This window comes from Pogona vitticeps, chromosome 1 (genome assembly GCF_051106095.1).
Source record: "Pogona vitticeps strain Pit_001003342236 chromosome 1, PviZW2.1, whole genome shotgun sequence".
Lineage (NCBI taxonomy): Eukaryota > Metazoa > Chordata > Lepidosauria > Squamata > Agamidae > Pogona > Pogona vitticeps.
In genome coordinates, this window is record NC_135783.1 from 8114090 (window position 1) to 8129585 (window position 15496).

The 15496-nt window shown below is 43.9% G+C and overlaps 1 protein-coding gene across 1 annotated transcript; it reads right to left on the reverse strand.

The window, feature by feature from the left end:
- Nucleotides 1-1261: 1261 nt before the first annotated feature.
- Nucleotides 1262-13270, reverse strand: PEX13 (peroxisomal biogenesis factor 13). Its single transcript, XM_072986997.2, has 4 exons — nt 13131-13270; nt 7171-7883; nt 5468-5593; nt 1262-4242 (listed from the first exon to the last, which is right to left on the reverse strand). The coding sequence occupies exons 1-4, from the start codon at nt 13178-13180 to the stop codon at nt 3941-3943; spliced, it is 1191 nt and encodes a 396-aa protein (XP_072843098.2). The 5' UTR covers nt 13181-13270; the 3' UTR covers nt 1262-3940.
- Between the last annotated feature and the right edge of the window lie 2226 nt (nt 13271-15496).

The following is a 15496-nucleotide window of genomic DNA, read 5'->3' on the forward strand; positions in this document are numbered from 1 at the left end:
TGTCCTGGTTTGTAGGCTCAAACAGCCACTCACCAGGCCCAGCTTGCTTGTTTTTTTCCCCCCACTTCTTCAGTTGATATTCCAGTCCCGGCAACAGCCCAGGCTTCCCTGCTTCTTGGCTGATTTCCCATTCAAACAAAAGAATGGGTCAGAGAAGTTGTGTGTTCTTGCTTGTGACTGGGAGATTAGCCGAGGAAGTGGGGAAAAAAACATGCAAGCTGGACCTGGTGAGTGGCTATAGACTTCAGTGGCAAGGTGGTTCAGATAACTTTGTTGTTCTCTCAGGACTTATTAAGTGGGGAGGCACAAATAGCTTGCTCTGTAAATGGTTTTTATACTGTGTTCTCAAAGGCTTTCATGGCCAGGATCTGATGTTTGTTGTGGGTTTGGCCATGTTCTGGAGGTTTTTCTTTCTAACGTTTCACCAGTCTCTGTGACCAGCATCTTCAGAGGATAGGAGCTAGAATTCTGTCTGTGTTCTGGTGTAGCATGTGGGATAGTTGATAGCAGGAGAGTATTTCTAAAAGTGCTAAAAGAAGAAAGTCTAAAAATCAACAAAACCTGGCTCCTAGCACTGAAAAATACAGCCTTCAAAAAGGTCAATGAACTCTACCCAGCCACAAGGACCAGTGATCACTGCATATAAAAAACTAGCCAGCAGCACCCATCAACCAGTGACAGATTATCTCCCCCCTTATCACAACACCCCCCCCAAAAAACCACCCTCACAGGAAACACCCAATCTCCTGAAAAGAACAAACACCTGATCCCACAGCTATCCTAGCATGACCCCTAAAGGTATTTGATTTTTCTGAAAAAAATAAAACCAACTTACTCTCTGTAACAGCAAAATTCAACTAGATTTTGACTTGACTAGAATTGGTCCACTGTATGAATGGGACTTACAAAGTCAACACTTATGGAACTCCAACTGATTCAGTGTGTCTACTCTGGTTGGGACTAGCAGACAGATTTAGCCCCATTTTCACAGTAAGCTGTTAACTTCATAAGCTCTATGTAAAAGGGCAACAAGGATGATGAGTACTCTTATTCCAAGATGGGAAGTCCTTTTTGTGTGTGTTATTGGCTTAGGACAGGAAACAAAATGTATATAAGGCAATTGATATTGTCCAATGTTTTAAAAATGGTTGGGATATACAGTTGAACCTAGTGGAAACCTGTTTTTCCCCCTCAAAACATTATTCTTGCTGTGATTTCAGCATCAACAAAGTTTCTAGGAAGAAAGAACACTGTACTCAAGTTTCAACTGAATTCAAAAGATTTATGCAGGTTAATCCAACTTCATGTTAAAACCTTCTGTAACATCTAAGTCATTACAACCATTTTCATTATGACTCTACTAAAACAAGTATAAAGTCAAAGAGTCAGGGTCAAGGGTCACTATGCATACTTATCTCATTTAAAGTATGATATGCATAGATATGGTACGTTATTACAGTCAAACAAGTTCAAAGTAAGACATACAAAATCCAAATATACTTCTTAGCAGCAAACCCCATCAAATCTGATGACACACAAGTACATATTTTTAGCATTGGGCTGAAATAATCACTGAAACAATGGCCAACGTTCTGTTTCTGGGTTAATGTGAATGGTGTAACTTTTCGCAGAGTGGACGTTATCATTGCACACAAGAGTTATGTGACTTGATACACAACAGAGAATGTCCACTCTGATTTCATAACCCTTAGCAATTGTCCTCCATTTGTTACACTGTCCATGTTATTCTCACAGACACAACAAACAGGATTTTGGCCAATATTGATGTATTCATAAGCAAACACTTTTGGGCCTACTGCTAGTTTCCTATTATTAGGAAAATTAAACTACTGTATAACATTTAGGTTTTACAAACTGAACAGATTTGGAGATTAATGACAATTTGCAGTATTCTCCTCCTTCAACTTGAATTTTTCATACACACTTGGAAAAGTGAAACAAAATCTCAGGTGTTAAGACATACAAAAAAGGGGCCTAACTAAATTTACTGTGGCTCAACTCTGCAGCTGAAGCCCTTCTACCCAACCGTGATCATTCAATACCTAGTAAAGTGAACAATCAAGAGTCTGATGTTTATGTGTGATCAAAGCTTATGATTCTAATCTTTGCTTCTTATTCCCAGTCTATGCCTTGCACACACTCACTATACAAAAACTGTAACTTTTTTTATCAGAAGCCATTGTTATACTGCCGCATTATTAAACAGAGTCAGCTAATCCATATAGTAGTCAGTTATACTGTGAATGAATGAAACTTGTTTCGGAAACAATCTTCATCAGTATGATCCAGCTTTGCAAACTACTGCTACCTGTGCTGTAATTTACCACACCAAACACAATCACTCAGAACAAAGTGGAAGTGAATCCATGAGTTATCATAATTCTCAGTGCCTTGTGAAACTGCAAAAAAGGTGCTCTATAGAAGGATTTTGATTTAAGATTCAGAAAATCCAAGATGCAAATGAGTCAGAAGGCTCCAGTTTTAGAAAATAATTTATTTCACAGTGGGCTGAGAAGGTGAATATGTAATTCTGTAAGAATAGAAAATCAAAATATTTTTAACTATAGGCAATGCAGAGCTTCAGAGTATGAATAATAAGTTACAACCTGAAATTATTTCTTATCACTAATCTTTTCAGAACATATTTGGATTTGTATCCATCTTTTCAGAATAATATAGTATATAGTAGTAAACATGATTTTTACTGGTTGCAGTCTAGCTTTGTATGTATATCTCATTTCTCAGGAGTAAATACTGAGCTTTGTTCTTAGCACACCAAATGCTTCAGGTTTCCTCCACAGAGTGTGAACTGGAAAACTAGATAGCTTACACTTGTCATTCTGAGGGAACAAATAATTGAAAAAGATTTAGCTATAATCGTTAGTGTTCACTTAGGCTCACACTGCATGTGTGACAGTGGCAGGCCCAGCTTTAATCACACAAATCTGGTTGCGTGTTAAGTTTGAACTATTGTGAGATCAAACTTGTTAATTGGCAGGTTCAAGGTCTACCATGCTTGAGCTGGAAGGAAAAAGCAATATAGCTTTTCTGGCTGAAGAAGAAGCACCAACCAGTTTAGGCAAAGATGACCTGGGGCTTCAACTGCAGGGATACAGGCCGGACAAGGGCCAAATGAAATGGCAGTAGACATCTTCTGGGGGCTACAGTTAGGTTCATTTGCTGCCACTTCTAAAATACCTTCCACACAGAACGCCACACCATTGGAAGCCTTAACCTTTCTCCATAGAGATTTTCCTGGTTCCTGACATTTCCGCAATCCAGAGATTCTCCTTCCACCTTACAAAAATAGTTTAAGACAAGGGTGTGGAACTGTGGTCCTCCAGACGATTTTAGCCAACAACTCCCATCAGCATGACCTAGCATTGCCGGTGAGGAGGGATTATGGGAGCTGTGGTCCAATTCAAAAACAAACTGGAGGGCCACCACTGGTAAACCTTGGTTTAAGAAGAGAAGCTCAACCCCAAAACTGAAAAATCAGACCCTTCCACTTGTCAGTTCAGCGTATTAATAACTGAAAATTATCTCTATGCGTTTTAACTCTGAAAACAACCTCTCATGGGACCACCGACTTCTCAGTCACCAGGGAGGACTTCGAAACAGAGAGCATCTCTCAAGTACCTTGATGCACAGCTCCTTCAATGGAGTGGGAGGAGGTGCCAAGCCTTCCCGACTGACCACCCCATGCCTGAGATAATAACAGTGATTCTGGGATGCTGAATCCAACCTTGAATGAACTAAGCACAGGATGAAAGCCAAGAACATCCCACCTCTACCAGGTGTGAATAACAAGTTGCCCCAATACAGTCAATGTCAATGTTCCTCTTTAGGCTACTGAACATCTACCCTATACCATTACTGGTGAGTACATGCTGAGCACTTTCATTAATCTCTGAACCCATCAAAGGTCTTGTTTATCTCCCCCAAGCACAGCAGAGCCGGATGTGACGGGAACTTTATTATTAGTCTCCACAAACACAGACTCAAAGGCAGCTTCTTGTTCCTCCAGAGTGTCGGAAGGAGTGGCTCCAGGAACCAAGGTGGTCTTGGGGACAGCTGACTGATGCTCTGCCATCTTCTCCAGGTCTGTGGTCTTTGTCCCTTTCCTTTTGCCAAGGATTCGGATATAATTAGCCGGCACAAGTCCTGTTGTCTGGCCATCACGACTGGCCAAAAGCCACCCACGAATTTTGGGCTGTTGTTCTGGTAAGAAAGAAAAGAAATTTGCAGTTAGCGGAAGAGCTCAAGACACCAGATGCAGAGCTGGCGAAGTAGCTGAAGAGCTCCACAAAGACCGGTCTGGTTGGATGTTTGTGTGACCCACTCGAAATTCTCAAGGCGTGAATGGAAACAACGTGAAACAACATTAGAGATGTAAAGATAAAAGCAACGATCAAATTACAGACACTTAAAATAAAGGACTTGGACTACATCCAAAGTAAATCAAAGGTAAGAGATTCAGAAAGGATTAGCAAATCTCATAAACTGGAAGCTAGTATAAGTTCCAGAAACTGAATCCAAATACATTGCATTCCTTTTAACAGAATATGTTTTTAAAACTATATTTAAATCAGCTTTGCATTTAAACACTAGCCAGGTAGCCTTAGGTGACAAGAAATTGCATTCAAACACGTAAGGGGACTGGGGGGGGGGAACACACGCTAACCCCCCTCTGCATCCAGTATAGAAACCAAACAGATTTTAAAAAGACAGTGCCCCTCATCCCATCCATGCACAGCAGGGGCTGTTAAGACTTGGGCAGTATGACAAGTGAAGAGAGGAGGGCCTGGCGTGCTCTGGTCCATGGGGTCGGATACGACTTAATGACTAAACAACAAACAGTACGACAAGTAGGTAAGCAATGTTTCTGCCAGCCTTTCAGCTTGCAGGGAGAAAACATTGGGGTCTTATTTGCAAGCTGATTTAAAGACTCTGCTGATCTGTTAAGCATGAGAAGACAAGAATTCTTGGTGGATAATAACAGAGCAAGGCAGAAAGCCTAAGACAGGGCATATGGGGGCAGCTTCAAGAAATTAAGAGGGGCTGCTAGAAGGAGAAAACCAGGACAGCAAAACCAAGCTGCACATGACCAGGAGCGAAGGATGGGATGAACGTTTAACACGTTTGATAGAACCGGCCACGTGTTTGGCCCTGCATCTCCAGGGCTGAAGCACTGATAAAAATTACGCAACAAATCTTAAGATCACAGGCACAGAAACTGCTACAGAACCATGCAAACTAAGGAAATAGATGGGTCAATGCTTGCAATAAGCAGTGGCTCCTGCCCTTCCGAGGACTGAGCCGCTGGCCACCCAAAGCCCCCAATCAATCTTTCTACAGTTTAGCTAACCCAGACAATGTTTCTATGGATCCCCACACATTCTGCACTGCCTGTTGGGAACGGGGGTGAGAATCACAATGAACGTACCTTTTGGTGCCAATTTTAGCATTTCACCAGCACGGAAAGAAATTTCTTCTTCCGAAACAGCACTAAAGTCATATTCTGCTCTCCCGACAACATGATCGTCTTCTCCACTTGCCCAGTTACTGGAAACTGTTCCACAGAGGAGGTGAGAAAGAGAGTTAATGAGTGTGTTCGACGAGTACAACCCCTTGTAAGAAGCAATGTGACACAAAGCCTAGTACAGGCTTGAGCAATGGATTCAAGGTGCCAAGAGCAATGTCTACTCATGAGCCAAGTGATAAACTTGTAACCAGATATGGGCACGAACTGACCGTCTGACGGTTTGTGCTGGTTCGTTTAGCAACCAAAGAGGTGTTTGGTGCTTCAAAGCCACACCTCTTCTGGCAAGTGCCCACTCAGAGGCAGTGCTCAGAGAAGGTGGGGCAGGGAGCCCAAGTCGTTGCCTTCGAGTGGGCGCTAACTGGAGGAGGTGGGGCTTTGAAGCGCCGAACACCTGTCTAGCCGCTAAACGAAACACCACAAACCGCCAAACCAGCAGTTCATGTCCATTCGCTACCTGGTGAAGATTATCCTCCACGCTGAAAAGAAAGAATTCTGTTTAGAGCGGTGATAGTAAGACAGTATGTCGAAATCACTTCCATTACAAGTAACTGATCTGACGCCATATAACCCTGTCGTACTGCATTCCTAAGCTAAAGAGACTTTTCTGAGAGGGTGAGGAAATCACTGAGATAAAGTGTTTAGTTCCTCTTGATTTTATCATTCAAATTATACCTGTATCGTCTCTGCCCCAACAGTTGTTGTCTAAGACTGCACAGGGATCCACAGAAACACTGGAATCATAAACTCCTTTAGGGATACCAACTCATTATCATTTTTTGCAATCTCTCTTTAATGTTACAGATTGCAATCCTCAAGAATATCTGTGATCATTAAATCCCCTTCAGTTTCCTCCTCTCCTTCATACAAAACTAAGATGATAAGCAGCCCAATCTTGTTCCGAAATGCTCTTTAAAAATTCCTGCCCGTCAGTAGACCTGCACTGCCTTTTCACAGGGGTGCAGACTGAGAAATATTCTTTTGCATCAAGACTGCCTGCCCAGAAATACCATAATTAATTAGCACTTCCCATTTTAACCGAGACTTGAAGCAGCTTTAGAAACACTGTTTAGCCCCATCAGCGGTTGGAACATTGATATATGATTAAGGCTGAAAAGGGCAGGGATAGAGAAAAGAACTCATGCAGGAAGGAGTATGGGGGGGCAGTAAGTCTAGCAAGAAGGCGTGCACACAACAGACAAAAATAATTCTTGGAAGGAGGTAAGCATTCCCAAGGATGCCTCCCAGTTTACAAGGACGGATGTTGTAGCTGTAGTGGTCTTGCTAAACGGCACCTTGCCTAGTGAACGCTATCAAGCAAGAGCTGCAGCCAGCACAGTGTTTAGTGGAATTAAGACATTTCAGGTCATCTGCAAAATATCAGAGGTATACATGGATACTTATTTTAGGGACACTCTGTGAGCTAATCATCAGCCTTGTAAACAGCCAGTTGGCTGGCCTCCTGTTCAATGGGATCACCCTAGCCGACTGGGCAACAAATGCTTTGGTTAAACACAGGGCAGTGCTCTCCTTATTACCATGCATTCTATAGGAAAGAGGAAAGACTAAAGGCTTCTTCCATCATCCTGACTGAAGAAAACTCTTACCTGTTTCATCCTCGGCGCAGGTAGACAGCAGCTTCCAAATGAGGTAGGGTCCCCCGAGAACGACAGCAAAGAACAAGAAAATTGGCCAGGACTTGGTGGCGTTGGCGGCCCTTTCGTCGGCACCGACGCAAGCCACGGTCCCTTCACTTTCTGCCCACAAATCATCATTCTCTGAGCTTTTCCGCAGACCCAGCAGCCTCTGCAACCGCTTGTAGAGGTACCTTATAGTTCTGACTAAAGCAAAGGCCGAGAACACCTTGGCGAAGTGGATTTTCAGCCGGGAGAAGTGATTGGCGACATCCAAAACGGCTCGAAAGCTGTTGTAGACGGCCGAAAAGGTGGCGTCCATCATCATGCTCACAGAGGCGAAGGCGTGCACGATGCTTTCGATGGACTGGAAGGCCCCCCGGCTGCTTTCCTCAGCTTGCTGGACGAATCGGCTGGGAGGAACGTCGTCCATCCGAAACCGGTTGTAACCCAGGCCGCCATAGCCGTAACTGTAAGGGCTGTAGTTCCCGTAAAAGGAATTCCCAAACATGCCGGTTCCATAGCCGCCATAGCTTGACGAAAAAGAGCTGCTGTAGGCAGGCCGGAAGGTGTTCAGGGCGGTGCCGCTGGTCTGCTGTGATGGTCTTGGCATTACCGGAGGGGGCACCCGAGTCAGCGTGGGTTGCCCCGGCCTACTCAGTGGGCTGGCCCCCACATCAGCCGCTCTGGAAACAACAAAGCCCATGGTTAGTACCCAAGGTGGTTTCGTGTTCTCGGCAGTCCCTCCTTCCACAACTCCTCCAAAACGCAGATGGCAGACAGACATTGGGGGAAAAAAATCACTTTTTCTACTACCATTCCCAGGATCGCCACGCAATCACAGTCACACCGTAGGTAGCATTGAGAAGGGAGTGTGCAATGTGTAGTCAGAATGGAACCCCCTTATAGCAATCTTAATGGGGCTTTCAAAATAAAGAGTTTTTTAAAAATTGATCATTGCGCTCTGTTGCTTTTAAATCTGTTTTTAGTCTTGATTGTATTTACCATTTTTAATACAATACTTGTTCAATTCTTTTTTAAAATATCTGTATGCTTACTGTTTTTAGCTTTTAAATACTGTCTTTTAATGATGTAAGTCGCCTTGGTTCCTTTGAAGGAGAAACGCACAGTAAGAATACAGTATAAAGAAAAAGAAAGGAAAATTTTACCAGGGCCACCCCACCCCCATGAATTTCCATGGCCAGGCAGAGATTCGAACCCAAGTCTCCTGAGTCCATCATATTATCCACTACAGCACCCTGGAAGCACTGGGAAACCTGGAGGTTGTCTTTCTCAGCCCAACACGGCTCACAGGCATGCAATGAGAATAAAGCAGGGGAGAGGGGGAACTGTGATGTGCGCTGCTTTGACCTCACCGGGAAAAGGTAGGATAAAAGTAATAATGATAATAATAGTAACAGAAAAACTCAGCTCTGTTGTGGGGTGGGCAATTTCAACAGATCTGGGGCCAACTTTCTCAACCTGGGAGCAAAATCTAGCCACGCCAGGCCCGCTCTCCACTCACCCTGTATGTTTACAAACTGGCACTAACAGTGGCAATGAATCTCCTTTTGAGACAGTAGTCTCAAAGGGTGGATTTAAAGGATGGATTTGAGCTATACAACTAGATCAATAAAGGCCAACAATGTCGAAATCATCCACGTGCAGCTCTTCTGACCTGTTTTTTTTAAACTGAGGGAAAACAGGAATGCTAATATTTAACAAAGACCGCAGATAACTGGCTTGCACCATTAGTACGTGTGAGGAGCACACAGGTAGCCAGCTGCTCGCAACTCATGGCGATGAGAGTAGGATTTGATAGGAACTGGAGCCCAACCACATCTGGACAAGGCATTCTCACCCCTCTGTTGGGGTGAGTGTGTCCAAAAGTCACAGCAATATTTTTTTTAATCAGGAACAACATGTAAATGGTGATAGTGTGTTTATGGATTCCTGCCTGGTAGACTCATGTTAATTTTTAACCCGAGCTGTTGTGGATTTAGATAAAAAGTGGCAGCCACTACTCAATGAAGTAGACGGATGAAGGCTGTTGTAAAAGAATTAGAAGAAATCAATTGGTATTTCCCACATTGATCTGCTTTTTTTTACCATCCACGCTATCATCCAACTGTCCTTGACTGGACAGAGCATATACAGTGCCTCGCTTTACGACTGCCCCGCATTACGACGAATCCACTTTACGACTAGCTTTTTGCGATCGCAACTGCGATCGCAAAATGATGGTCTAAATGGGGGAATTTCGCTCTGCGATGATCGGTTCCCTGCTTCGGGAACCGATTCTCCACAAAACGATGACTTTTCAACAGCTGATTTCAAAATGGCCGCCAGGTAAATAAAATGGTTCCCCCTGTGTTTAGGGACAGATTCCTCGCTATACAGGCAGTGAAAATGGCCGCCGTACGGAGGATCTTCGCTGGACGGTAAGTTTTAAGCCCATTTGGAGTGAAATACATCTGTACCAGGGTCTAAGTGTGAGGAGGGAGGGGCAAGCAGTAAAAATGAAAGTGAAACCTGAGCAGCTTACAAATCTTGGGATCTTTGTGCACATAAGTTGATATTTTTTTGAAGGTACCGTATTTGTTTAACCACTTCAGATAGTAAACATATACAAGAATACTGTATGTAAACTATATAAGGTTACTGTTTTAGTTAAGTAAAACAATTTAAATAGTTCTCCAAAGATAAGCAATTAATCTAACTAAACAAAATTCCATTCTGATATAGCTGTTTTACTAATCTGACAGGTTATTACTCCAAATATAAAATCTTCATCTGGTTGCAAATATTAAAGACTATAATTATCAGCAATTCAACAGCCAGTCACTAGCCCCTATATTTATTCACAGAACCATCCTGAAGAGGCTCTGTCTGGGCACCAGACAGCAAAAGTTCGCAGTAAGTTGCAATCAGATGCATATTTATGCAGTTCTTGGAAACTAGTTAGGCTACCATGAAATAATTTTACAGCATGGTCCTATAGGCTAAATCGGAAGCTAAATCTAACCAAATTCAGCTTACCTGAAGATAGAAGTTATGTAACCTTAATTACCGAGATAACACAAATAAGGAATAATTATTATTACTCCAGAGCTCTTGTTCCAACCACACCTATTTGGGTGGGAAAGCAGGGCTGAGAACATGTCAGACTATCAGCAAATGGTAGCTGTGGCTTTCACTGACCAAAAGTCCCACTAGAAAAATTATCGCAAGGGGACGGACGCAATCAGAGGAGCAAACTTTGAAGGCATCAGGACGTGGAGAACTTGTGGACTACTGGAAACTGCACAAGGGAGGAAAAAATGTCTCGTGGAGATGGTGTGGAAAACCAATACACACACACACACACACACACACACACACACACACACACACACACACACACACACACACACACACATCTACATGCATGATAACACCTACACACACCCTTTATAACGAGTAAATGATTACATAACACATGGTAAAATGAGGTTTTGTAATGTATGAATATTGCCTAAACGAATCTTTCAGGTTCTAAAACCAGACATGGGGAACTTTAACCCACACAACACCAGGCTATTCCAATCCCCACATGCATTTATGAGCACATGTTGCAGACAGAATCCAAAACGTGCAGAAATAAAAACCAGTTATGGATTTTTTAAAAAATAATATATTCATGAGGTTCCTAAAATGACCATGCTACCAAACCTTTATGAAATGGTGCTCTCCACACAACTTTCCCCCACTTTGTAGCCTGCCCCATGCATGTGGAGGCAACAGATACTAGATTATTCAAGAGACAGGCACCTTGATAAATCTATTTTAGGGGCTCTGGAGAAAAGAAAAGCACATCCCATAATAATAGATGAAGCATTTTTAAATCTTACCATTTATATATATATATATATATATATATATATATATATATATATATATATATATATATATATATATATATATATATATATAAAACCCTGCCTTCCTCTTAAAGAAAGTACTTTTATTTTCTAAAAAAGGAGTCCCCAATAATGGGATTATTACGATAAAGAAAAAATCAGGGGGAGTGGAGTTCCCCTGTTTCTTCTCCTCCCTGTCAAACTCATGAATGGAGGGGGCAAGAAAAACGAGGGACGAAGATGATAAGGTGGTTCCCGCCTGTAACTGTAAGTGGGAAGGGTTGGGATGAAAAGGCTCCAGCGATGGGAATGGGGAATTGCAGAGTTCATTCCAAAAACCTCCCTCTGAAAACACAGCTTGGACTCCCTCAGCTTGGAAGTGCCCCTGGATCTGTCTCTGAACCTCCACGCTCAGGTTTTGGGGGTGGTGAGGAGTGTCTCCGCGCAATTAAAACTAGTGCACCCGTTGCACCCATTCCATGGTGGCAAATGCCTTAGTTACATCCCGGCTGGATTACTGTAACAAGCTCTATGTTGGGGCTGCCTACAGAGAATATTAGGAAACTTCAGTGGGTCCAAAACAATGGCAGCCGGACTAACTGGGGTGGTCACTGGGATCTCTCTCGCACGCGCACCCACACCGTTTCAGCATCTTCACTGGCAGCCCATCTGTTTCTAGGCACAATTTAAAGTGCTGGTTTTAACCTGTAACGCCCTAAACAACTTTGGTCCAAGCGATCTCAAAGACCTCTCATCTCCCATTACCGGCTGGGTGTTAGGATCATCAGAGGAGGCCTTTCTCTCAGTCCCACCACCCTCACGGGTGCACTTGGTAGGGTCCCCAGAGAGGGCCTTCTCTGCGGCTGCTCCCGGACTTTGGAACTCCCTGCCACTGGAGGCCAGGCTGGCTTCCTCTTTGCTGTCCTTCCGCAAGCAGATAAAAGACCTTTCTCTGCAGGCAAGCTTTCTCTCAGCAACTGCTTGTATGAGTGGGGGATTTTAGATGGATTTTTTGTTACCATCTCTGTAAAAAAATTTACATTACCACTCTGACTGGATTTTTAGTGCTACTTGTGTTTTCTATTTCTCAGAGTTGCACTGTTTTTTTTTTTAAATTGATACTTCATGTTCTGAGGTTTAATATTGCCCTTTAATGATGCAAGCTGCCTCTTTATACTCCTTGTTCTTAGGTTTAAATATTGTCTTTTAATGATGTCAACCACTGTTGTAGACTCACTGCTTTCAACGTTAAATACCATCACTGCAGTAAGCTGCCTTGGGCCCTTTTCAAGGAGAAAAGCAGGGTAAAAAGAATATTTTAAATAAAATAAATAATTACACAGGGAGAAGGCCTTCTTTGTGGCTGCTCCCAGAGACTATGGAACTCCCTCCCACAGAAGGCCAGACTGGCCCCGTGTTTGTTGTCTTTCTGCTAGCAGTGGAAGAAGACCTTTCTCTCTCCGGGCAGGTTTTATTCTTGCAAATATGGCTGCTTTGAGATGGATTTTAACACCAGGAGACTTTGCACTTTTGGTTACTTTTAAATCTGTTTTTCGTATCGATTTCTATTGCCATTTCAGATACAGCATTTCTCAAATCCCTACACTCGCCTATTTGCCATCTTTCAACCTCCAAACTTATACCCACTTTCTCGATGGATGGGGTATAAATCTAATAAAATAAGTAAATCAATAAAACATTGTTGTTTTTTAAAAAAAAGCTTATCAGCCGCCTTGGGTCCTTTTTAAAGGAAAACCTTTCAATAAATGGGCTCCTATCCTACTTTGACCAAGGTGGAGGGCCTAAAGGACGCCGCCGTCCCCCCAATTAAAAAGAAACCAACCCAACCCTCGCCCTGAGGCCACTTCGCAGCCTTGTCAAGGGGGCTCCTGGGCATGTGGAGAGCGCTCTCTCTTCTCCCTCTTCCGCCCCCCCCCCCCGGCCGGCCCTGGAGGGGCTTGGGAGCCCCCGGGGACGTCTTGGAGAAGGGAAGGCCTTCTTGGAGGCTCGGCGGAGGACCTGGCGGTAACTCACAATCGCCGGTTCTCCCAGGGCTTCGGCGGCGGCGGTTGGTTGGCGGCCATCCCCGCGCAACGGCCTCCCCCGCTCGGCGGCCCCCTGACGCCCGGCCGGAAGTGACGCCACCTGGCCAGCCGAGCGCCGAGCCTTCGAACCCTAACCCCTCCTCTCCCCCCTCCCCTCCTTCCGGGCGCTCATCGATCGACTGCCTCTGGCGGCGGCTCGTCAGGCCTCTACCGCGCCAAAGAGGCAAGAGGAGGAGAGCATACATGGCTTCCGGTTCCCGAGATTGCAATCTCAAAAAAAAGGTTTTTTTTTTTTGAAAGGCAGGCTGGAAGGGAACCCTCGGGATCATCGAGGCCAGCCCTTCTCAAGGAGGCCCCGGTGGGGAATCGAACCCTCCCCTCCCAACCTCTGGCACCACAGCCAGAAACCTCAACCACTGAGCTGTCCCTTTCAATAAATGGGCTCTTATCCTACTTGTTCTGAATGAATGAATGAAAAAGACAAAAAAATGGTGGCAGTTTAAATTTATTACTGCAAGAGGTCCCGACTATGGTGGTGAGGAACACAGTCAATTTGTATTTTGGTTTATGTATTTATGTTTATGTTGTAGTTTAAGAAATAAACAATATATTTAAAATAAGTTTATTCTAGGCAATAAATAGTTTTTTTAAAAAATAATTTTTTTTACCCCAGGCGGCTTACAACATTGAGAGACCATGTTGAAAGGGGAAAACAATGAGTATACAACAGTGGTTGGCATCATTAAAAGAAGAGACGGCTTACATCATTTAAAGGCAATATATGAATATTAAACAATATATGAATATTAAAAAAGGGGGGGACACAAATGTCACTCTTGAGCAGTGGTTCTTAACCTTTTTGAAAGAAATGCCCCCTTGAGCCATTGAGGAAGTTATCGCCCCCCTCCCTGAGGTGATGATATCTTACCTACCTACCTACCTACCTACCTACCTACCTACCTACCTACCTACCTACCTACCTACCTACCTACCTAGTCTCCCTCCCCACCCGGGTGTGAGGCAGTGCTTCATGGGGCGAGGATGAGGACCCAAGAGACCCTTTCCTTTCACCCGATCCACACTCAGTGCTCCCCTAAAGGAGAAAGGCAAGACGTGGCAGGTAGAAAAAGCTGGATGAACTGGCGGCGGCAGCAGCACCGGATCTACTGCCAGCACTGCGGCTGCAGTCGCCTTCACAGGTTTGGCTTGCTCCAGCGCCCCCCATCGCCCCCCTTCTGTTCTTTCACCCCCACACCGCCCCTTTTCGTTCTACCGCCCCCCTGAAAAATGAAATCGCCCCCTGGGGGGCATTATTGCCCACGTTAAGAACCACTGCTCTTGAGCACTAAAAAACCCAGTCAAAGCTGTGATGCGTAACAATTCATCTAAAAACCACACACAGGTGACTAAGGCAAAGCCTGCCTGCAGAGAAAGGTCTTTGCCTGGTTGCAGAAGGGCAGCAAAAGTGGGGCCAAGCTGGCGTCCAGTGGGAGGGAGTTCCAAAGTCTGGGAGCATCTCCACCAAGCGCACCTCTAAAAGTTGGTGGGATCAAAAGAAAGGCCTCCCCTGAGGATCTTAACACCTGAGTTAAGGCTAACTCTTATTGTCATCCTCTGGTCTGTTATGAGTTTGGGTGAAGCAACAATAAAAAACAAAGGGGTGTGTGTGTGCATCCTGGCCATTACACCTTATGTTTTTCTCCCACCTTCAAGGATCAGCGGTACCCATCTGGGCTTTTTGTTTTCTCATTAATGTGACTGAAACATTCTGTGTTTTATAGGTCTTATATTTATGTGGCCTTCATGCATTTACTTTAGGACTTCTTTCTGGGTCATCCTCTCGCTCCAGGAAACCCTTAAGCCTCCTGTGACAAACTTGCACTTCAATCATTTCTAATTTCTAAAACAAGCTAAAGTTTTTGTTGCATCCTATGGGGCGACTTCTATTCTTGTATGGATTCTACTTTCTTGTTTTTATTTTGTATCCTTAACTGCATTTTTGTTTTGACTTATATGCCTCCCTATGATGCTAAAGCACTCTCTGGGAGGTTTACAATGTAATTATGCGGGGCTCCGTGGTTTTTCCTGATTTAAAGACAGACCCGCTTTTCTTAACGAGCCTTTGGAGACCGTCTTCCTTACTTGCCTAATTATTGAGTAATCTTTGCAGATTTTTAATCCATCAGTTGTCCCATTATAAGATCAGCGGTGTCCAAAGGCGGTTAACATTTCTAATCAACAATTTAGAGGGGGGAAAGACAACAGTAAGTCCTGTGTGTTTGCCTTCCTTCCAATATTCATTAAAAAAAAAAAAACAGCCTGGTGTTTTCTTTTAGGTATTCAAAGTGTATTAAT

Excerpts from the sequence above, each read along its gene's own strand:
- PEX13 (XM_072986997.2), bottom strand. The coding sequence starts at position 13,180 with ATGGCCGCCAACCAACCGCCGCCGCCGAAGCCCTGGGAGAACCGGCGA. Across the intron at positions 5,594-7,170 it reads CTGCGCCGAGGATGAAACAG|TTTCCAGTAACTGGGCAAGT; the intron begins GTAAGAGTTTTC and ends TCTGTGGAACAG. Across the intron at positions 4,243-5,467 it reads GCTAAAATTGGCACCAAAAG|AACAACAGCCCAAAATTCGT; the intron begins GTACGTTCATTG and ends CTTTCTTACCAG.